Source organism: Octopus bimaculoides, chromosome 29 (assembly GCF_046866305.1).
Source record: "Octopus bimaculoides isolate indiv1 chromosome 29, ASM4686630v1, whole genome shotgun sequence".
Classification (NCBI taxonomy): Eukaryota; Metazoa; Mollusca; class Cephalopoda; order Octopoda; family Octopodidae; genus Octopus; species Octopus bimaculoides.
In genome coordinates, this window is record NC_142956.1 from 4221540 (window position 1) to 4245033 (window position 23494).

Genomic DNA, 23494 nt, shown 5'->3' on the forward strand with positions numbered 1-23494 from the left:
CCAGTCACTAGTCATTCCCTTGGTGAGGCCTAATGTTCAAAGGTTGTGCTTCACCACCTCATCCCATGTCTTCCTTTGGGTCTACCTCTTCCACTGGTTCCCTAAACCGCTAGGGTTTGGCACTTTTTCATCCAGCTATCCTTATCCATTTTCACCACATGACCATACCAGCAGTCGTCTCTCTTGCACACCACATCTGATACTTCATAGGTCCAACTTGTCTCTCAAGGCGATTACACTCTGTCGAGTATGCACACTGACATTACATATCCATCGGAGTATATACACATGTGCATATTTGTATTCATACGCATACACGTATTATGCTGCTCTAAGAGTTTGAGTTATTCATCTTATATATATGTGTGTGTGTGTATATATATATATGTGTGTGTGTGTATGTATGTGTGTGTGTGTGTATATATATATATATGTTAGAAAAAATAATAAGGTACTCACCTGTGTATATGTGTGTGTGTATAAATACAATATAAGCCCCATGTAATTACTCCCCACCCTAATCGTTCCAATTGTTTAATTTATTGAGTTCTGTCTCTTCTCTTTTTCTGTGATTTTGTTTTCTTTTAATCTCCTTCTCCACCCTTCAGACATGTTTTTAATGTTTTTATTCTTTTCTTTTTCAGGTGAATCAACAATACCTTCACTCTCGTTTCACACCTCTACACTATGCTTCTTACTCGGGACACACATACACAGTTCATCTCTTACTGAATCACACAGGCATCAATGTCAATATCAAAGACAGTGATGGTAACACACCTCTACATCTGGCAGTTCAAAAGTAAGTCTCCATTGGATCTGGAATATCCAAATCTGTTTCTTTTATGTTTCCAATGTTTGTTTCTTTTCCATCGAGTCATTCATGTCATAATCCCACCACGGGGTTGTTGTATTTCTTCTCTCTCTCACACTGTAATGACACTGTAATCTACTTCATTAATTAATCATCTCTGTAATTGTTGTTGTTGCCTGACTAGATTCTTTACTGTATCTCATCCTCCAATACCTCAACGTTACAGGTTCGAATCCTCTCTCTTCTTCCTTTCATTCCATGTGGAAATGCCTTCTCTCTCTCTCTCTTGTAGTTTTCCTCTTTCCTCTGACCCTGGGCTAAATACAGAATCATTCCCTTACAATATTTACATTTGTCTCTTTATGCTCCATGTTCAAATCCTGCCAAAGAATCTTTTATCATTCTGGCTCAATATAATCTGTACCAGTAATATCCAGGGGTTCATTTAATAAACTGTCCTCTCTCTTCTCTTCTTGTGTCTCATTACTGTTGGGACAAAATACCTTGTGGTATTTATTTACAACGGTTTATGTTCCGAGTTCCAATCCTGCCAATGTCAACTTGTCCTTCCATCTTTACAAAGTTGATAAAATACAATACCAGTCATGTACTGGGGTCCATATAATTAACTGTAGCCTTTCTTTCCCTCCTAAATTTCATTTTTATACAACAGATGGTTGTTGTGCCATATATACATTTCTGTGTTTACTCAGGTGTGTGTATATATGGTTGTGTAGAGTGTGTATTGACTAAATATATGTGTGTGTTTGTGTAATAATTGCTGTAATTAGGTTATGGTGACCCAATAACTTTTGTTTTCTTTAATGACCTAATAATTATTAATTATTGAACCTCTGTGATGTTTGTATTCTTCATGTTTTTCTTTCCTCTTTCCATAATTTCCAGCCAACACTCTGATGTGGTGACTTTGCTGCTGTCCCAGGTTAGTTAACAAATACATATTATATACACTCTCGAGTATATTATTGATCTGTTTAATTTTAATACCATCGAGGTTCCAGTGAAATAATGGGGGTAGATTTAATCACCTGTACCCCTAAACACTTTGTATGACAGGTCTTGGGTGTGTGGAGGAACATTATATTGATCATGATGATGATTATGTTATTTTGGTGGTGGTGACAGTCCAACTGACCACCACCACTGACGATAGTATCTTTAATAACACTTTGATATCCACCCTAATTTTCATGTAAATTCTCACTTTCTATTTTTTACCTCCACAAAGGACTCAGTTCAATTAGATATCAAGGGCTTTCATGAAAGGACACCCTTCCTACATGCTGTCAGACAGGGGCATCTTGGAATTATAAATGAATTGATAGCCAGGGGTGTGGAGGTAAATGCTGTTGACTCTGCTGGCGAAAATTGCCTGTTCTCAGCTTTGGGAAGAAATGCCTTTCATTCTGAGAAGGAGCACATAGCTCTTTTAGATAAGGTAAGTTTTAAAATTGCTTCTAAATGTGTGCATGTTTGTGTGTGAATGTATATATTTTTGTACGTCTTTGAGATTATATATATATATATATATATATATATATATGAGAGAGAGAGTGAGAGAGAGACAGAGAGAAACAGAAAGACATTATGTCTGAATTCACAACCACCATCCCCATCCTCTATTACCGTTTCCTGGTCCAGTCTCCAATGACAACCCTTAGTTATATTATTATGTAACAAACACTATTTCCTATCCTGTCTCCTTTCACTCTCAAAGCCATGGCCTCTCCATGGTAGAGAAGGTAACCCATCTCGTATGTTGGCCATATAAACACACCCATCACAATATGAAGTGGGGGGGGGGTGACCTATTGAGGAGAGGGGATATTATTCCCTAATAACAATGATTCAGGGTAGAAAAGATGTCTGCGTGACATGATGGACGGTAACATTTATAGTGCTGGCGTCATGGTAAATACATCCAGTCCATTCAATGAAGAATACTGACTCAAACAGCTCCTCTCTGTCACACTTCTTTTATACGATGTATATGCTTTGACGTTCTGTGGAAATGTCATAACAATGTTGTATCTTAGAACACCAGAGAATGGATACAATGAAGCAAGGTCCTTAGAGAGTTTCCTTGTATTTATGTTTTGTATGTACAATTATATATACATATACAAAGGTAGCAGTGTGTATCCATTGGTAGATCTGTTGGTATTTATTGTTAAGTGTTGCAGAATTCTAGCAGCTCTTTGATTCTCATAGGAATAAAGGTCACTACAGAGGTGTGACTATTATTCAGGCAGTTGATGGTCATCTGTGTAGTGTAGTAATGTCTACTTTGGTGAGAAGAGTCTACTCTGGCAGCCAGCTACCTCCACACCTACTGGAATTGTCTATCTGGCTAACAGTTTGAACAATTTATTGATAACTATAATATGTTGGTGTGCTGCCTCAACTGTGACAGCAATTCTTACCTCCTTTACTTCACCTTCATCATCAAAAGATGTTTCCTTATTCATTCATCATCATCATCATCATAATGTGATGGCTGTTTTCCATGCTGGCATGGGTTGGACGGTTTGACAGGAGCTGGCCAGCTAAAGATCTACCTGGGTTCCATATCTCTTTTCACATGGTTTCTATGGCTGGATGCCCTTCCTAATGACAACCACTTTATATAGTGTACAGGTTGCTTTTCTGCAGCAGCGAAATGGATATTTGCGTGGCACCAGCATGGGTCGTTTTTACGTGGCACCGGCACCAGCCATCCCACAAGATTAGGTTCTCTCAGGTGAAGAGAGATGCAGGGGGCATACTTGTATGCATGGACAACCAAGACGTAGCTGGACATATCTTTTCAAGTCCAGCAAACCACCAAACCCTCGGTCCCTTGTCATCCCCTCCCCAATACCTGAAGCTCCTTTCTCACCACTTTATTGCACACATCCCTGGGTCTACCCCTTCCACACGTTCCTGCCACAATTAGAGATCATCTTGATGCAGTTATCTTCATCCATGTGCATTACATAACCATACCAGTACAGTCTTCTCTCTTGCGCACAACATCCGATGCCTCATAAACCCAGTTTTTCTCTCAAATCCACTTAATTATGGAAACCTTATTGATCTGTTTGGATATGTCTGTGTGGCGTTGATTTAGTTGTTATGTCTGAAGACATTACTATGTTGTTGGTGTCTTCCTTCCTGGTATAACATACATTATTTGTGGTGTCCTATTTATATATACAATACTTTCCCATAAGTATTTCTCCTGCTATGGCCTGTTGGCTTTTTCAAGCCAGTTGTATAGATAGGTTCTTGTTCGTTTGTTGTGTTTTATTATTGTGACATTTGTTCCCTTATATTTTGCATATTTGACTTGATGCTATGATGTTTTTATATTGTTTTTTTTTTTTTTAAATATTTTTTGTTATTTGTGATTGACAAGTAAATATTTACTCATTAAGTATCATCAATCTTGATGTTAACCAATAATGCGTGTTTTGCTCAATATAATGATCATAAATATTGTCTTAATGGAGAAAGTAAAGTAAAAACAAATGATAATGAGAAATGAACTATAGATGATGTAAGAACTCAATACCTCAATATTGTGTAAACATTTTAATCACCAGATCGACAAACTATGTGTATATGTAGTTGAACTGTTGTGTAAGTTGGGTCATCTTTACCATGTATTTGTGTAGTATTGTACTCGTCATTTTATATTTCATCATTTGTAGTGCTGCACTGAGCTCAAACGAAGCAAAGATAATAGGCTCTCTGGTGTGGTGGTTGCTTGTTATCTAGCCAGCAAAGGTGCCGACTTTTACCATAAAAATAGCAGAGGAAATACACCGCTGGACTACATTACCAATCAAGCTTTGAAAGAAAAATTACAAACATTTTTACAATCACGGTAAGTATTCACTGGGAAAGAGAAGATAAACCATTATTGTTTATTTTGTATGTAATCATGTTTTTATGTTTGTATTGTCTTACTTCTACCAATACATTATACTGTCACTAGTGTATTGATGAGAAGCTATACAATAATACTAAGAAGAACAATAAACAAAATGTAGTTGTTAAGAGATCAATGAGAGACCTTTATTTTGATTACATTTGCATAATTGGTTGTCTTGACACTGTTCACCCCTGCCTACCTCCCTTAATTCCCTATTTTAAAGATTTGTAACCAATAAGAAAATGTACAACTAAATAATAAAGTTAATGAACACATTTTGAAATTGCTATTTAGAAGTAACATTGCCACATATCTCCACAAAAGAGAATTGCCAGAAAACAAATATTTCTAGTAAAATATAAACCATTCCTCATGTTTTAGGCTTCTTGGTCACCTTAAACTCCTGTATTTTATCAGTTTCAGCAATTTCATTGCCATACATTTGTCTATATTAACTGCTGTTGAAGCAGACACATTATTCTCTTAGAGAATATACTTAACTTTCTTTGTCTCTTGAAATTGAGATATTGTTTATAGACATTGATTTTTGGACTGTATAAATGTGGTTCTGCTTCATTCGATATACAAGCATTGGTAGGATTTTTTTATGGGAACATTATAATAATAATAATAATATAATTTATAACGGAGCTCAGATGTACTACAACTTACTGGAAAAGAGTAAAAGAGGGGACAGAAAGCAGCAGCTAATCAAATAATGACAGCATTGAAAGCTAGAAGTACATGCACGATACATAGAATAAAACACAACGAAACAGAAAAGAAAAGGGTGCATAGGAACATCTGGGGTGGCGTTGGTGCACTTCAGGAAACATGGAAGTTTCTAAAGATGCAGTGTCCTGATAGCTAAAAACTGACTTGGGTAGTTTATTCTGTGCTTAATTCTGAGTGAAGAGAGATATTTCCAAAAGCCATGGGTGTTCCTTTTTACTTTGTAAACATGTCTGCTGGTGGCAGAGATATTGAATCCACAAAGGTGGCCAAAGTTGTTGGCAAGATGGTGGATAAACTTGTGGGATTCAACCAAATCAGCCGCTAGATGTCGAAACTGTAATGTGTCAATACCTGGAGAAGCATTCCAAATATGGTAACTAACAGAAAGCATTTGCCTGGTTTCACTTCTCTGGACAGCTTCCAGTAGACATTCTGAATAAGATGGGGTTCCAGATTGGAGATGCAAACTGTGTGGACATATGATAGCCATATTTAACTTTAAATAGATTGGCCATAAATGGCAGACTGATTGATTGATGCTAAGACAACTTTAATCTTTTTGATGATTTTGAGAATGTGGTTCATCCATCAAGGACCATTGTTGAGATTAATGCCAAGGTCAAGGTCACTGATAGAATTCTTAAGTTTGGTGTTTTGAAAGGAGTTGATAAATTCTGGGCTTTTCCTCCCATATTGTATGGTGGTGCACCTGTTTATAGCCAACTTCTGTTTCCAGTCAGCAATCCATTACTGCATTGTGTCCAGGTGAGATTAAAGGAATGATCTATGGCATATAGTTGGCATGGATTTAGTTAACACATACAAGAAGTAACAGAAGACGAAGAACAGTTCCCTACAGATCTTCTGTATTGGGTACAGAATGTTATCCTAGTACTGTGACAATTTCTTTTCAACTGAGAATGTAAAGACTTCAACTAGTTATAAAATTTAGGCCTCGCATCCATTGCAGACATTTTTGCCATAATTCGTTTGTGTGGCATAAAATTAAAGGCTTTGGTGAAGTTGAGATAGATAACATCCACCTATGAACCACCATCTGTGGTTTAGGTGATGTCTTCAAGAAAATCAATGGGTTGACTTGACCACTGCAGTTACAGTTAGGAATCCAAATCAATAAGGTTGAGAGTTCAGGTGTTTCAGAATGTCTCTCTTTCACAGGAAACCGTTAATTCAGTGAGACTGACTGGATGGTTATCAACAGGTGATGTCTGGCCAACCTTTTTGAGAAGAGGAATAACACAGGCAATTTTCCATTATACTGGGTTAAGCTGAATTAGAAGTATAGAAAAAGGATGCACCCTTTGAGAAGCAGACAAATAACACCTTCAAAACTTCCATTGGCATCACAGCATTGTAGAAATAAATTCAACAAGTGACATGGAATTTGATCTCGGGAGCAGTAAAGATGGTTCATTTGAATTTCCAACTGTAAAATTGCCAGTGTAGTATTCAGCAATAAGCTCTGTACAGTCTTTTGGGATTGCCTATAAATTGACGTGTGTAGGGATTGCGAAAAAAGTCAACTAGAGAGTGAGGCAGCCTCTGTTGTTGAACAAACAAACTTTCAGAACATTTTACCATCCAATTTTGTTGCTAAACATAGTTCAAATATTAGTCACCCACTTGATATGGTTGGACGCTCTGTTGCACCTTCTTTTATATCCTCTGTTCTCCTATCATGTACTGCATCTCATCGATATTTCCTGGCAGTTTCACATATTGATGCTTCAAACATGAAACTATAACTACACAATCATGAGTCCAATAGCCTAACCACTAAGCCATGTTCCTCACTCTGGACATTGCAGTGCCTCATAATATTCTGTACTGTAAACATGGACACGATGTAATATTTGTTACAAATGAATGTTATAGGTGGAATGTGTTTTTATTTTCTTCTGCAGGTGTATGCTTTGTGAAGTAAATGAGGCCACTGTGGAGTTACAACCCTGTGCACATAATGCGGTATGTGGAGAGTGCTACACAATTAAACTTAAAAGATGCCCCAAGTGCAGAACATGTATGAACAGACGAAGAGGTTTTGGTAAGGATACTTTTTGATGACCTGCCTGTTTGTCTCATGGAATTTATGGTGGGCAATGATGTATTTCATTTTGTTGTAGACCCAGGTCTGTGAGAATCTGACAGACTTTTGATAAAAAAGTTCCAGGTGCCTTTTCTTTTTGACAGTATTTCTATGACTACACCCACTGAATATTGTCTTTATCCAAGTAGGAAACTTGTCACACATCAAGAGGGTACTGTCTACAACATAACATTAATGCATTTTACTGAACGATAAATGTCGACTAACTGAGATATCAACAAATCTCAAAGGTCCCAGTTGTTATCATCATCATCATCATTTAACGTCTGCTTTCCATGCTGGCATGTGTTGGATGGTTTGACTGAGGACTGGCAATTTGGGAAGCTGCACCAGGCTCCAATCTGATTTGGCAAGGTTTCTACAGCTGGATGCCCTTCCTAAAGCCAACCACTCTGAACGTGTTGTGGGTGATTTTTATGTACCACTGGCACAAGAACAAGTGGGGTGGCACTGGCATGGACCACTCTAATGGAGCTTTCTATGTGCCACTAGCATGGGTGACAGTCAGATGGCACTGGCATGAGCCATGCTCGAATGGTGCTTTTTATGTGCCAAAAGCTAATGATTAAAAACAACATCAGAGCCAGCTTTGTAATGTAGGAATTTCAATGACAAAATCTCAACTGCGAGAGTTGAAGGGCCAGTATAAATGAGTCTGATTGTTAAATCGGTTGTTTTGGAATGTTGGAGAAATTACAACATATTTTACACACTCAGAATGTCTCCAGTTAGAATATATACACCATAGTTGTAAATGCAAAAAAAAAAACAAAAAAAAAAGATTAAATATGAGAATATTGATCGTTAGATTATTTTTATTGAATGTTAAATTAGTATTGAACTGTGATTATATTATTACATTATCAAGAGATAATTAAATGAGATAGTTACATCATTGTTAGATTATGGAGAGAGAGGAGATTTAGGAAGGCTAGTCTATATTGTTGTGAACCGAAGTGTTGAGATACTAAGCAGTAACACTTGAAACTAAAAATACTGACCAAAGCCATTGGGGTCATCAGTTGGTCATTGATGAAAGAGATTTCTCATGATCATAAAATATAGATTACTAATAGGGATAAAGAAATTTTGTTATAAAGTATAAAAGTCGGAAGCACACATTTTGGAGATTCCAAAGATGGAAGAGAAGGAAGTCCAGACGGTGTTAGACAGCTGGTGAGTATTAATTAACAGTACCTAATTGATTTCCATAAAGTTTACCTTCACCAGAGTCAACTTGTTTGTCAGAATGACTGAGAGCAGGTTCCATTTCTGCATTTAATTTAAATGGTTAGCTATAAAGTAATTCTATCCTTTTGGATTTTATAAAAATATGGAAACATGAGATTATCTTTTACTCATAGGAAAAAAGTCTCTCAAGATAGGAAAAAATACAAAAGACGAAGCGTAACCCTGAAGCGGTTCTCTCCCCTTTTGGAGATTATTCACTGTGTCTATCATCTCCCTGTGGTCTCTCTCTCGCTCTCTCTCTCTCTCTGTATACAATTACAAGCAGCAGTAGCTGTTATTCCCAGTCAAGAAACCCCTTGAATATATTACTGAAATTTAATAAGATGTCCTCTAAGGTTAGCACTGTTGGTAAAATGGCTGAATTAGAGTTGATAATGTCTTTTGGAAGAGGGAACTAAAATTATTTTGTTCTGTAGGGGAAAAACAGATGAGTTAAAGACAAAGTGATTGTTTGTTTTATATTTTGACAGAGTCTACTGACTGGTTATTGCTGTGGCTGTATTTGTTTAACCAGATGCTATGGTGAAAATTGTTCAACGTGTGAACTCTGTCTCTTTTCACTATCATTACGTCCACTAAAATTTGTTTTAACTCCATCTTTACTAAACATTGTCTTTACTTTAGAAGACTCTACTTTCCTCCTCAGACAACCCCCCCCTCTCTCTTCAAGAAAGATACTGGCTGCTAGTTTCAATAGAATAAATGATACTGTCCTCATCATTTACCATCTGATTTCTGTGCTCCCATGCACTGATTGGGTGATGCCAGTCATGGTGCCACATAGAAAGACCCAGTACATTCTGTGAAGTGATTGGCATTAACAAGGGCATCCAGCCATTGAAACCATGCCAAAGATATGGGACCTGGTGCAGCTTTCTGGCTTGACAGCTCCTATCATATCATCCAACCCATACCAGTTTAGAAAACGGATATTAAATACTGATTGTGGTAATGTCCTCCAGTAATTCTTCGTGATTCAACGTCTTATAAATACCTCAAATTATTACAATAGTTTAATTTTTAATATAACATGTAATCTCTTGGGGTTTATACCCAGAACATATATTAAACAGATACACAATCCTTTATCTGGAAATCTAAAATCTAGAAAGACCCCAAAACCAAACATTTTTGTGGAGGGTGAAGCATGCTGTAATGGGATGTTTGGTGCTCAAACAGCTGATCACTGTAACCCTACTCACTCAAGCATGACTTGGCAGTGCTTGGTAGGTCAGCTGCCACTTACCACCAAGCATCATTTGTGTCTCAGCATTCATAGAGAGATAACGTCCATTTGCAGTTTGCTGTCTTTGTGTTGCTTCTTGTGACTTTGTATATAATTTACACTGGAAATATCAAAAACAATTGCCAATACTCCAGTGGATAACAGTGAGTAAAAGAAAAGGAAACATTTATCATTATCAATAATGCAGAAGTGGAGCTACTACAGAGACTTAATTGTGCTGTGTCTACGGTAGTGGCTCACTGAAGAATATGGTGTTGTCATAGACCAGCATGGTGTATGACTTAAAGAAACAGAAAGACAAATTAATGACGTTTTATAGTGAGAGTATGTAAATGGCAAGCATGAAATTGGAGTCAGGCCATATCTGCTGCCTTGTAAATGGCACCCGTGAATCCTAATCACAGTCATGGTCATCGATGGTTCCATGGAAAGGACACTCCTGAACTGTAGTTGTGTTTGTTGAGAGTACCATGCAAAGGGTACCTGTGCATCGTAGTCATGATTGTTGCTAGTGTTATGCAAATGACATTCATGTCAGTGACATGTCAAAGCACCCATTACACTCCTTGATTGGTTGGTGTTAGGAAGGGCATCCAGCCATAGAGACCATGCCAAATCAGACTGGAACCTGGTGCAGCTCTTCAGCTTATCAGTTTCGGTCAAGCCATTTAACCCTGCCAGCATGGAGAGTGGATATTAAATGAGGATGATGAACGATGTTTTGTACAAGTTACAATGTTTTACGACACCTGATATCACTTTCTGTTCCATCTGTGTAGAATTAATCATTGCTCACCTGAAAAATGGCTGCTTTATTAAAGATGAATGATATTTAAATATTTCCTGAATCAGGTAACATTCTGATGAACTCTGATGTGAGGAATCAGAATTAGGGATTACCAAAAGCAACCTTTAGCAAAGAGAGCAGTTATATGTTTATTCTTCTTGAAGTGTTTGTGGCTAGATCTTTGGTGACCCCCTTGGTTGACATTGGAATTAAGCAGATGAGGAGAATGATGGTTAGTGATGTCTAGAGGCGAGAGGACAATGACACGTCATAGATTTGGTACAGATATATAAAAAAAAGAAACAAAACAACTAAGATTAAAACTGTTGTCGAGCGATAATTAAATGCAATATGTAGGATGTCTTAATAGAGAGATGAGGTTTAATAAGGTCAATTAATTTTGTTGTGGATCTAAATATTGGGCTATTACATGGGGCCACTGCTGAAAGTATAAACCTATTGACCAGAAACAATAGGGGTTGCTGGTTGACCATTGACGATAGGAATGTCTCACAATACATAATCTGATCAATAAGCATCTGGACTGTTGATATAATAAGGAAGCTAAAGCACACAGAGTGAAGCCGCTTGGAAAAGATTGACCTTAAACTCTACTGTGCATATGCACCAAGTTTTTACAAACTAGCTCACATCCGCTGTTTACAGCAGTGTTTGCAATGAAGGTGTGTAGTGTGTGGTCATCACACTGACCTTGATGATACCTGCTCAGAGGCTTATGCAAGGCTGGAGAAAATGTATAGGGAGGAGTGTATGAGCTGCACACAAGTGTACGAGTGGTTCAGACGTTTCCAAGATGGTCGAAAAAATGTCTATATTGACGAACGTTCTGCGAGACATGCAACCAGCAGAACTGAGAAAAACATCACAGATGTGCCTGCAGCTGTGAGGGGAAATCGTTGACTCACCATCCGTGAGTTATCAGAGGATGTGAAGATTAGTTATTGTCCAGTTCAGTCTATTATCACTGAAGATTTGGGTATGAGACGTGTGTCTGCCAAGTTTGTGCCAAAACTGCTTTTAGCTGACCAAAAAAGACACTCTGGTTTCAGTTGATTGTGTTTGTGTGGAGGGCATTTTTGGGAGACTGAAATGTGTTTATGACCTTTATTTTATTTAGGTGGGTGGTGTGTTCTGAAGCACAGCAAACTGTCAATTGTCTCTTAGATTCAACATCTAAGAATCATTTCTCTCTATTTCAGCCCAGTCTTCCCAGGTGTTCCTTTTTCAGAACCTCTCTCCACATTTGGATATCAGCACCTCTTTATGCAATAGACCTCATCCATACACATTATATGACCATACTAACACAGTCTTCTCCCTTGTGCGCTACATCTGATGCCCAATGTTTCTTTTAAAACATTCAGACTTTGTTGTACCTGTACACTTACATTACACATCTAGTGAAGCATGCTGGCTTCATTTTTTCCAAGCCTTTGCACGCCTTCAATGTTCACAGCCCATGTTTCACTCCACTCGAGCATAGTTCTTCATACACAGGCTTTATACAATCTGCCTCCCACTCTGTGGAAGAAACCTTTATTACCAACAAAGGTAATGGATTTCTGAACTGTATTCTTGCAAACCAGCTCTATTGTACCATTTTCACTGCAATAATGTGTGGATGAATAGGTATATGCTGTTAATGAGGGTCTGTGCAAGTGTACAGTGTTTTACAACATCTGATACCTGTTTCTGTTCCACCTGTGTTGATCTAATCATTGTTCAAAAAAGCCGCTTTATGAAGGAGGATATAACATTCGAATGTCTTGAAATGTTTCTTGAATCAGATGATATTCTGATGGACTGTAATGTGGGGAGTTAGAATTAATGATTACCAGCAGCATTTATCAAAGAGAGCCAGTGTATCTTCATCGTACTCAAAGTGGTGTTTCGTGTGTTTGTGACTGGATCTTCCAGGACCAACTTGGATGACTTTGGAATTAAGCCAAAGAGGAATGGTGGTTAGTGAAGTCTAGGGTTTTGAGGCCAATGCCATGTAATACATTTGGTACAGATATAAGAAAAGAAAGACAAAACTTAGAGACAAACATTGTTATCAAAGGATAATTAAATAAGATAATTGGAACATTGTTAGATTATTTGTCTTAACAGAGAGAAGGGATTTAGGAAGGTCAGTCTATTTTGTTGTGGATCTAAGTATTGAGCAATTACATGGTACCACTGTTGAAAGCAACAAGATGTTGACCAAAACCATATTGGTCACCAGTTGACCATTGATAATCGGAACCTCTCACAATAATGGAGTATAGATTGTTAATTGAGATTTAAAATATTTTACTATAAAATGTAAAAACTAGAAATATTTATTTCAGAGAATCTCAAGTTGGTGAACAAGCAAGTCCAGGCAGCGGTACCAACTTCTGAAAGAAAGGCACTACAAGTTGGTGAGTGTAAAATAACTGTACTTAATTGATTTCTATAAATCACCTGAATTACTCTGATAGTCAGAATGACTGAAAACAACTTCCATTCCTACATTTCAATTGAAATATTTAGCTGTAAACTAATTCCGTCCATGCTAACATGGATGGTGGACGTTAAATGATGATGATGATGATGATGATGATAGCGATATTACTGAAATTTCATGAATTATCCACTGAGGTTAGTGCAGCTGGTAATGTGGATAAATTAGAAAACATGATAGATTTAATTTAGTCTTTTGGAATAGGGAAAAATATGTTTTTGATTAGGTGTAAACAGGTGAGTTAATGACAATATTTGTGTTTTACAGTTTTTACTAAGTTTACAGATAGTTTATTGTTGATGTTATTGTTTGAGCAGATAACTCCTATAATCTGGTAGAGTTACAATGAAATGCATTACAAGTGCGAACAACTTGTCTTTTGTCACTGATAGTAAATCTATCATTACATCCACTCAATATTGTCTTTATCCATGTAGAAAACTATGGTTTCCTGTGTAGACAACCATTTTCTCTATTTTTTTAAGATAGATGCTAGCTGCAAAATGCAATACAATCAATGACACCGTCCTTAATATTTATCATCTGACTTCTGTGTTCCCATGTTTTTGTCCACTTTGTCAAAATGACTGAGAACAGGTTGCGTTCGTAATTTCCATGTGAAAGGTTAGCTGTAAAGTAATTGTATTAAAGATATTACTGAAATTTCATAAAATCCAGTTTAGCATGATTGGTAAAATGAATAAATTAGAAAACACACAGTTAATAATGACTTTTGGAAAAGAGAACTAAAATGTTGTTATTTATGTGTAAGCAGGTGAATTAATGAGAAAGTTCTTGATATATTTTCTGATTGGTTATTGTTGTTGTTGTTATGTAGCCTGAAAATCTATCATAATATGTTGTCTCTTGTTTATGTGTTGTAATATATAACCAGTAAATCCTGGTTCAAAGAAACTAATTTCTAGTCATAGTCCTAAATAGAAAGACGTCTTATAGTGTTATCCACGATAGTCTTGACTCAACGTAAGTTATTCCAAATGGCCGTTCTCTCTCTTCTTTTCCCGTCAAATGCACATGCTGACGGCGAGCTGGCAGAATCGTTAGAACGCCGGGCGAAATGCTTAGCGGTATTTCGTCTGCCGTTACGTTCTGAGTTCAAATTCCGCCGAGGTCGACTTTGCCTTTCATCCTTTCGGGGTCGATAAATTAAGTACCAGTTACGCACTGGGGTCGATGTAATCGACTTAATCCGTTCGTCTGTTCTTGTTTGTTCCCTCTATGTTTAGCCCCTTGTGGGCAATAACGAAATATAACAAGGGAAGTCACTCGAATCCTAGCACAATTGGCATAACAGTTACAAATCACTATTATAAATTGAACAACGTATAATGTGCATAACAGGTGAATACTCAGAATGTCTCAAATTAGAATATATACCATTGTTATAAATTGAAAAAAGCTAAACATTAACTCTCTTTAATTATAATAAGTAAAATGATCAATAAATTACTTTTAGTAACTGTTAAATTTAGTATTGAACGGTGAAACTCTATTCATATTTAAAGTATTAGTATAAACATAAAATAATCTGAGTTGCGAATGTGACTTGAACACACAAATCCTTGTTTGTAACTATATATAAAATACACTTGCTGTATTGATTGGATAACATTTACCATCTGTGTAGTCATTCTTAGACTCACACTCGTTGGTTTCGTAGATGGTATTAATGCTAATAGTGGCACAGTGGCACCATTTGGTTTTAGTTTTGACTTGTTTTGTCCAAGTTAGATACGAAACCTGGTCATTTGTATTTGATCTAGAAAATAAATTCTAATTAATATTTGGCCCTGAAACTGGTAACATTTTTCTTTGCTTGCTCAAGGAACTACCTTATCTACGATTGCAGTGTCAGGCAGTGTGCTATTGTATTACATATATACAATCGAGATCGTTGCCAGTGCCCCTGGACTGTCTCTTGTGCGGGTGACACATGAAATGCACCGCTTTGAGCGTGAACGTTGCCAGTGCCGCCTGGCTGGCCTTCGTGGGATTTTCGAGCGAGATCGTTGCCAGTGCCCCTGGACTGGCTCTTGTGCGGGTGACACATAAAATGCACCGCTTTGAGCGTGACCGTTGCCAGTGCCGCCTGGCTGGCCTTCGTGGGATTTTCGAGCGAGATCGTTGCCAGTGCCCCTGGACAGGCTCTTGTGCGGGTGACACATGAAATGCACCGCTTTGAGCGTGACCGTTGCCAGTGCCGCCTGGCTGGCCTTCGTGGGATTTTCGAGCGAGATCGTTGCCAGTGCCCCTGGACTGGCTCTTGTGCGGGTGACACATAAAATGCACCGCTTTGAGCGTGACCGTTGCCAGTGCCGCCTGGCTGGCCTTCGTGGGATTTTCGAACGAGATCGTTGCCAGTGCCCCTGGACAGGCTCTTGTGCGGGTGACACATGAAATGCACCACTTTGAGCGTGACCGTTGCCAGTGCCGCCTGGCTGGCCTTCGTGCGGGTGACACGTAAAAGCACCCACTACACTCTCTGAGTGGTTGGCGTTAGGAAGGGCATCCAGCTGTAGAAACTCTGCCAAATCAGATTGGAGCCTGGTGTAGCCATCTGGTTTCACCAGTCCTCAGTCAAATCGTCCAACCCATGCTAGCATGGAAAGCAGACGTTAAAAGATGATGATGATGAGGATATAGCCCATCAACATGATAATCAATCTGCTATCATTCAATTCACTTTCTAACACTTACATACTGGAAATGTAAACTTATTTTGTCGTAGCATCATCATCTTGTACCCTCACCTAACATTTTAAATTTTGTTGCCTTCTATGTAGTTCTTTTGTTTTTCTTGGGTACAAGATCGACAAACATACAAAATGGATTATTTCTGTATTTTTAGTCAATGAACTGGGTTGACATCAGAAATAAAAAGAAGATATGAAGAATCTTGGTTAGTGAAGTCCAGAGTTTTGAGGGCAATGATATGTCAGATTTGGCACAGAGATAAGAAAAGAAAGGCATAATTAAGAGATAAACACTCTTATCAATTAATAATTAAATTAGATAATTGCAGAATTGTTAGATTATGTAGAGAGAGGAATTTCGGAAGGTTTGTCTATTTTGTTGTGGTTCGGAATATTGTACTATTACATAGTAACACTGTAGAATATGTGAACCAAAGGTATAGTGGTCACCAGTTGACCATTGATGATAGAAATCATTATAATCATCATTTAATGTCTGATTCCATGTTGGCATGGGTTGAACGGTTTGTACATCAGACTTCTGTATCTGTTTTGGCATGATTTTTTTGGCTGGATGCCCCTCCTTACACCATCCATACCACAGAGTGGACTAAGTGCTTTTTATGTGGCACCAGTACAAGTGAGGTCAGTTTTGACACAGCTCTTACAACTGGATGCCCTTCCCTTTCTTTCTTGCCTTTAACCCTCCAACGCGGAAAATAGGACACTTATAATTGAATTTCATGTCGCATAATTTTTCACTTCTGTACTTATACTCTGCTATGAATGTCCCCCTTTCTCTTGTTCCTTTTTTGTTGATCTATGCCACGAGTTCTTAGGCCTACCCCTCTTTCTATATCCATCCGGATTCCACTGTAAAGCACTTTTCACTACATTTGGTGTGTCTTTTCTAATTGTGCTACCAATCCACTTCCACTTTTTCTTAAATATTTGCTCCCTAATCGAAACTTGATTCGTTCTTTGCCATAGCTCCATATTGCTGATGTGTCCGGCCCATCTGATTTTAAGTATACTACGCAAGCACCTATTGATGAATGATTGTATTTGCTTATTTAACTTAACTGTTATTCGCCATGTCTCAGACCCATATAATAACATTCTACTAGCTATAGATTGGATTATGAAGGAAACTACGATTGAAAGCCAAACAGGCATTGAATGGATGGATGCAGAAGCTCTAGAAGATCTTGACTTTGCAGATGATATAGCGCTATTTTCACAAACATATAGCCAAATGCAAAATGAAACGTCAAAATTAGAAGCAGTAGCTGCCAAACTAGGATTGAAAGTCAACTGCGACAAATCAAAAATTATGCGCGTTAATGAAAAAAACAGTGAACGTATTAAACTAGAAACTGGTGAACTAGAAGATGTAGCTGAGTTTAGGTATTTAGGTAGTAAGATAACGTTCTCCGGCGGCACCGACGAAGATATTAAAACGAGAATAAGTAAGGCAAGGACCGCTTTCCACCTGTTAAAAAATGTATTGATGCCCTTCCCACAATAATAAAATATAGATTATTAATAAAGATAATGAAATTATACTATGAAAGGTAAAACTTGAAAATATTCATTTCAGAGACTCCAATGTGTGTGAAGGAGGTGCTGACAACATCACAACAAATTGGTGAGTATAAAAGATCAGTACCTCGTGGATTTCTATAAATATAATCTTCACCTGAGCCTTTATTAGTTTATCAGAATGACAGAGAACAGGTTCCATTCATAATTTACATTTAAAGAGATTAGCTGCATAATAATTTTATTAAATATATTGATATTACTGAAATTTCACAAAATATCTAATGTGGTTAGCATGGTTCATGAAATGGATAATTTAGAAGACAATAGAGTTAATATTGTATTTTGGAACAGAGAACTAAAATATGTCGTAATTTAGGAATAAATGGTGCGTTAATGACGTTTTCGTTTATTTTACATTTTTTTTTACTATGTTTACTGATAGGATATTGTTGTTGTTGATGTTGTTTGGGCAGATATATCTCATAATCTGGTGGACATAATGAAATGTGTGCCAAGTGTGAATACCCTGTCCTTTTTCATTGATAATAAATCTATCATTACAGCCACAAAACATTGTCTTTATCCAGATAGAAGACTTTGGTTTGCTGCTGAGACAACCGTTCTCTCTCTCTCTCTCTCTCTTTCTCTCTCTCTCTCTCTCTCTCTCCAAGATAGATACTGGCTGCAAGATACAGTGCAATAAATGACATCGTCCTCATCAGTTATCATGTGATTTCCATGCTCCTATCAACTGGATGGGTGGTCACCGTCCATGTCAGTTCTTATTAACAGTCACTGCCCACCTTGATTGGATGAGGAACACATCTCACTTAAACATTCCAGCTTATCTGTGGTAGCATGTCTTCCCCAACATCAACCACATTATAAAGAGCCTTGGGTACATTTTATGCTACCAAAAGCACTAAAAAGGTTGTCATGAGGTCAAGAAGATTAAACATTCCTCTCTAACTTATGCAAAGAAATGTCACAGAGAGAGTAAACAGATTAGGGAGCAGCTCCTTAAGAACCTTTATGGGGCTACAAGGATGCTGTTTGCAGATGCTAAGAGCAGGAAGCTAAAATGCAATAAAGATGAACTGGATGGGTGAATGCAGAAGGTCTACATTGACCCAAAGCGAGATCAACCACTCCCACCCATGGACAGTTTCAAATATCCATCGAAAGCAGCAATCAAATATTTCAAGCAAAGAGCACCCCAGGAGGTGATGGTGTACCACAGAAAGTGTACTCAATTATGTCATGTGTATTACTTATTACTTGGAGAGTTGTGACATAAAGGTGAACTGGTTGATGACTGATACAAGGTAGAAGGAGTTCAGCTATCAAAGGACACTAAAGGGAATCTGATTGACCAGTTCACACTCTTTTCGATCTTTGAATGTAGATGGCAAGATTTATATGGGTGTACTTGATAAGAGGTCAACTGTAAATCTACAAAATAATGGCTATGAGACGGGAAGCATCCAGAAGAGTGGAATCCCTGACATTCCTGGATGTGTAGAACATGTATTTCCAGTCTGGGATGTGATACAAGGCACAAAGAAAAATAAAAGGGATTTGAATGTTGTATGGCTTGATATGGCCAATGCTAAATAAATTGTTGATGAAAGTAGTGGACTTCTTTTATATATGAGAGATGATTAAGAATCTAATAAAGAACCACTATAATGATTTTAAAACTCGGTGCATGAGGAAAAATTTCACAGCAGACTGGCGTCGCCTTGAAACTAGAATTGCTGTAGGTTGCACAATATGAGTCATTTGGTTTGTGCTTGTTATGGAGTTGTTAATTAGATCAGCAGATTAATCAGAAGAAATGGCTCAGAGGAAATCACCCGAGAAAACATCCATGGCTGATGTGACAATGCTAACAACAGACTAAAAGGATATACGAATAGTTATGGATAAACTGGATTAACTAATTAGTTGGTCAAGAATGTGGTTTAAGGCAAATAAGTAATGCTGTCATTTGCTAAAGGTCAGCAGAAATGAATGAAATTCAAAGTAGCAGCAAAAGCCATGTCAAAGGTTAAAGAGAAACCTGTAAAATGTTTAGGATGATGGTACATAACCTCATTGTCCAACAAGAGTAGAGACATCGAGATAATGGCATAAAGAGAAGACGGGTTATAAGCAATAAATAAGTCAAAACTCTTGCAAAATTAAGGAGTTTGTGCTTGCAGTGTGATCTATATTCCTGTCTTGCTTATATATTCCTTAGTATCATTTCTTACGTACCGTTTCAGATATTTCGTGCAATAATGTGTGGTTGAACAGTTATATGTAGTTAATGAGATTTTGTGCAAGGCTACACTGTTTTAGGACACCTGATATCACTTTCTGTTCCACCTGTTTAGAACTAATCATTGCTCACCTGAAAAATGCTAATTTATTAAGAAGTCTTGAAATATTTCCTGAATCAGATGATGTTCTTGTGAACTGATTGTGGGTAGATTCAAAATTATCCACAAAGTGGCCAGGTTTATGTTTAACCTTCTTGAAGTTATCTGTCATGTGTTTGTGGCTAGATCTTTGGAGACCACTTTGGCTGACATTGCTATTAAGAAAATAAGAAGAATATTGGTCAGTGAAATCTACAAGTGAGAGAACAATGATATGTCATAGATTTGGCACAGATATAAGAAAGAAAGGACAGAACTGTGAGAAAAACTGTTTTATCAAATGATAATTAAATGTGATAATTGCAACGTTGTCAGATTATGTAAGATGTCTGAATAGAGAGACAGGGTTTAGGAAAGTTAATCTATTTTGTTGTGGACCTAAATATTGCGCTATTACATGGCACCACTGTAGAAAGAACAAAAATGTTCACCGAAACCATAGTGGTCACCAGTTGACCATTGATGATAGGAATGTCTCACAATAATGAAGAATAGACTATTTACAGAAATAAAGAAATTCTAGTATGAATTATAAAACTTGGAAATATCTATTTCAGAGAGTCCAATACTGAAGGAGAAGGATCTCCTGAGAGTGGCTAAGAGGTTAGGAAGCAATTGGTGGCAAGTAGGTGAGTATAAAATTACAGTATTCCATTTGAAAGGCTACCTGTAATTTCCACTCAAAAGGTTACCTGTAAACTACTTGCATGAAAGGCACTACTGCTATTTCGTAAAATATCCACTGAGGTTGGCATGGTTGGTAATAATGGATAAACTAGAAAACACAAATAGTGTGAATACTGTCTTTTGGAAGAGGGAACTAAAATATGTTGTTAAAGGGCGAACAGGTGAGTTAACGACAAAGTTTTGGTTTGTTTTACATTTTCACTGAGTCTGCTGTTAGTTTATTGCAATGAAGAAAATGTGCAAAAGTTAAATTCCATGACAAAGCATCTTTATTCCAACCTAAGGCCTCAAGTTAGGTTCTTCTTGAAACCATTATTGATCGGGTTATTGTGTTGGAAGCTGATAATTCCAGTTATATTGCCATAATGGAACAAGTTTACCACATGACATATGTCTGTAGATGCTTCAATAAAAAGTGACTTAATAGAGATCATACAGCCAAGTGATATCATATTCTCCCCATCCAGAAAGAGAGAATTTACGTAAGGGAATTTCCCAGAAAATGAATATATTCACAAGTCAAACCAAACTGGAGGTGGCTTCTCTCACTGAGACTGACATAATAATAACTGAGTAGGCTCAGGAGAATTGATCGAATTTTGAGTTCATTGGAGAAAACTCAAATAGGATTAAATTTGACTCAGAATTAACGACTGGTGGATTATCATTGATCCTTTGACTTGCGGTGTCATGTTGGGAACTTTGCAAGGTGACAGAGTGCACAGAGAAACATTATTTAATAACCTTTTGATTATCAGATCTGAAGTCTGTCGGATTAAGACAGATATACAGGATTCCTCTAAAGGGTCTCCGGAGTAATGTTACTCAATAGGATGTATAGTTCCAAGATCAGGGAGTCTCTCCAGGTTGAGCCTCTTCTTCTCCAAATCTCTGGTACTACAAACGTGATCAGAATGCCACGGGAATGAATTACAAGACTGGTTCTTCAAGTCAAACCAATGGAGCAGGAGACCCAGGGTTAGACCAAGAGTGAAATGGTTGGATGATATCCATAGTCTCAGTTGTTCATGCCTGGGAATCCAACCAAAATGTCATATGATGGTTGCTTCTCATATGGAGGAGGTGCCTGAGGTCTCTATCTCCACAACCCTCCCAGGAATATTGAGCAGAGAAAATGGATAAATGGATCAAATACTTTGTTGGTGGTCTCAGTTGATTCTCGAGGTTCTGATACACTTTTGCCTTCACAAATATTTCTCCTGCCATCAGTTTACCAAACATGTTCTCAAGTGTAATTTTCAATTAAATTTCTCCTTTGTTTCAACCTTTGTTATTTTTGTCTTTAGAAATAGAAAACAATGTCTTATATTATTCCTGTTTCTTAGCTATTTTATTTCTTTATAGAAGTAGTTTCTTTTTGAATATATTCATAACAATATATATATTCATATATATCTATTCATATACATTCATATATATCTATTCATAACAATATATGTTATGAATATATTCATAACATTTCTTTTGAATATATTCATACATATAGAAGTAGTTTCTTATTGAATATATTCATAACAGCCTATACATCTCTTATATTATTGTTAATGTTGTTGCAGTTATTTTTTTTTGTTGTATCTTTTGCAGCTATATTCTTAGAAACTGACACTACAGAGCTGGAACTCAATTGTGATTCTAATGACACTGTAAAACTAGGTTACCTCATGCTTCGCAAGTGGTTTAAAAGTTGTGATCCTGAAACACGAACACTCGAGACTCTAAGGGCAGCACTTGCAGAAGCCGAGTGTTCTACTGCACTGGAATATTTATCATTAGATGCAAAATGAATTTCTGTGTAAATGTTGTTGTTGCTGTTGTTTAATCTCGGGTTAACCTTGACCAAACAAGGGCTTATGATCAAATCCATTCCAGCCAGGACCATCTTGTCATTTTCTTAAGTGTAGACAACTCAGGACTATATTGTCCAATATGTCCTTCCTTAAAGGGATAAAGTGTGAAGTGAAGTGGATTTGGCTACTAATTCTAGCAAATCTATCTACCATATAGAGATCCCTTCACTGGTTTGGCTTCTTTGTTAGAAATTCGTTTTTGAAATAAAGATATACTTTGAAATGTTCATTTGTTGTTGTTGTTGTTGCTATTGTTGTATATCTAATCACCTCTCTAAACAATTCCATTCTTACAAAAACAGTTTTAATATCCTCTGGTATATTGATATTTAAATTAGATCAAAAAGCTTTAATTGATAATTACTATTAAAAATGTTTAGTATTAAAACAAAATTATTTAGCATCAAACTTTCTACAAAATTATTCTAAATAAATTGATAACATATGTTACTGATTTTTTGCTTGAATAACTACGGGTGAAATTATATTCCCACATTATATGCGATGTGAATACACAGCGAAATAATAAAGTGGTCCGAAGCTGTAAGTTGCTGTTTATATAAACCAGGTGGAATAAATTTAGTTTTAACCCTTTTCAAGGCTTATTTATTGCCATTGATAGGAATTAGTCATGCATTACCTTCAAGCTTTGAGATTTCAATGACATTGTGTATTTTAAGAATAGTATTGTAGGGTACGTGTGAGAGGCCAGATCTGTCTAGTTTGGAGATAATACAGGCAGATTGGCCAAACATGGTGAGTTTAAATGCTAAATCTGTAGCAATAAACTTATTTATAAAAGTGCTACTAAAACACTTTTACTGACTCTCTAAAACTAAGAAGGGTAAAT

At 37.1% G+C, this 23494-nt stretch overlaps 1 protein-coding gene across 1 annotated transcript; it reads left to right on the forward strand.

Moving 5' to 3' along the window:
* Positions 1-620: 620 nt before the first annotated feature.
* On the forward strand, positions 621-22871 carry LOC106878428 (uncharacterized; the record flags this gene model as incomplete). Its single annotated transcript, XM_089345710.1, has 9 exons — positions 621-802; positions 1721-1757; positions 2064-2273; positions 4528-4703; positions 7412-7551; positions 13253-13324; positions 17722-17769; positions 20647-20718; positions 22382-22871. Coding segments are annotated over 9 exons (1137 nt in total), but the record flags the coding sequence as incomplete, so codon positions are not given.
* Between the last annotated feature and the right edge of the window lie 623 nt (positions 22872-23494).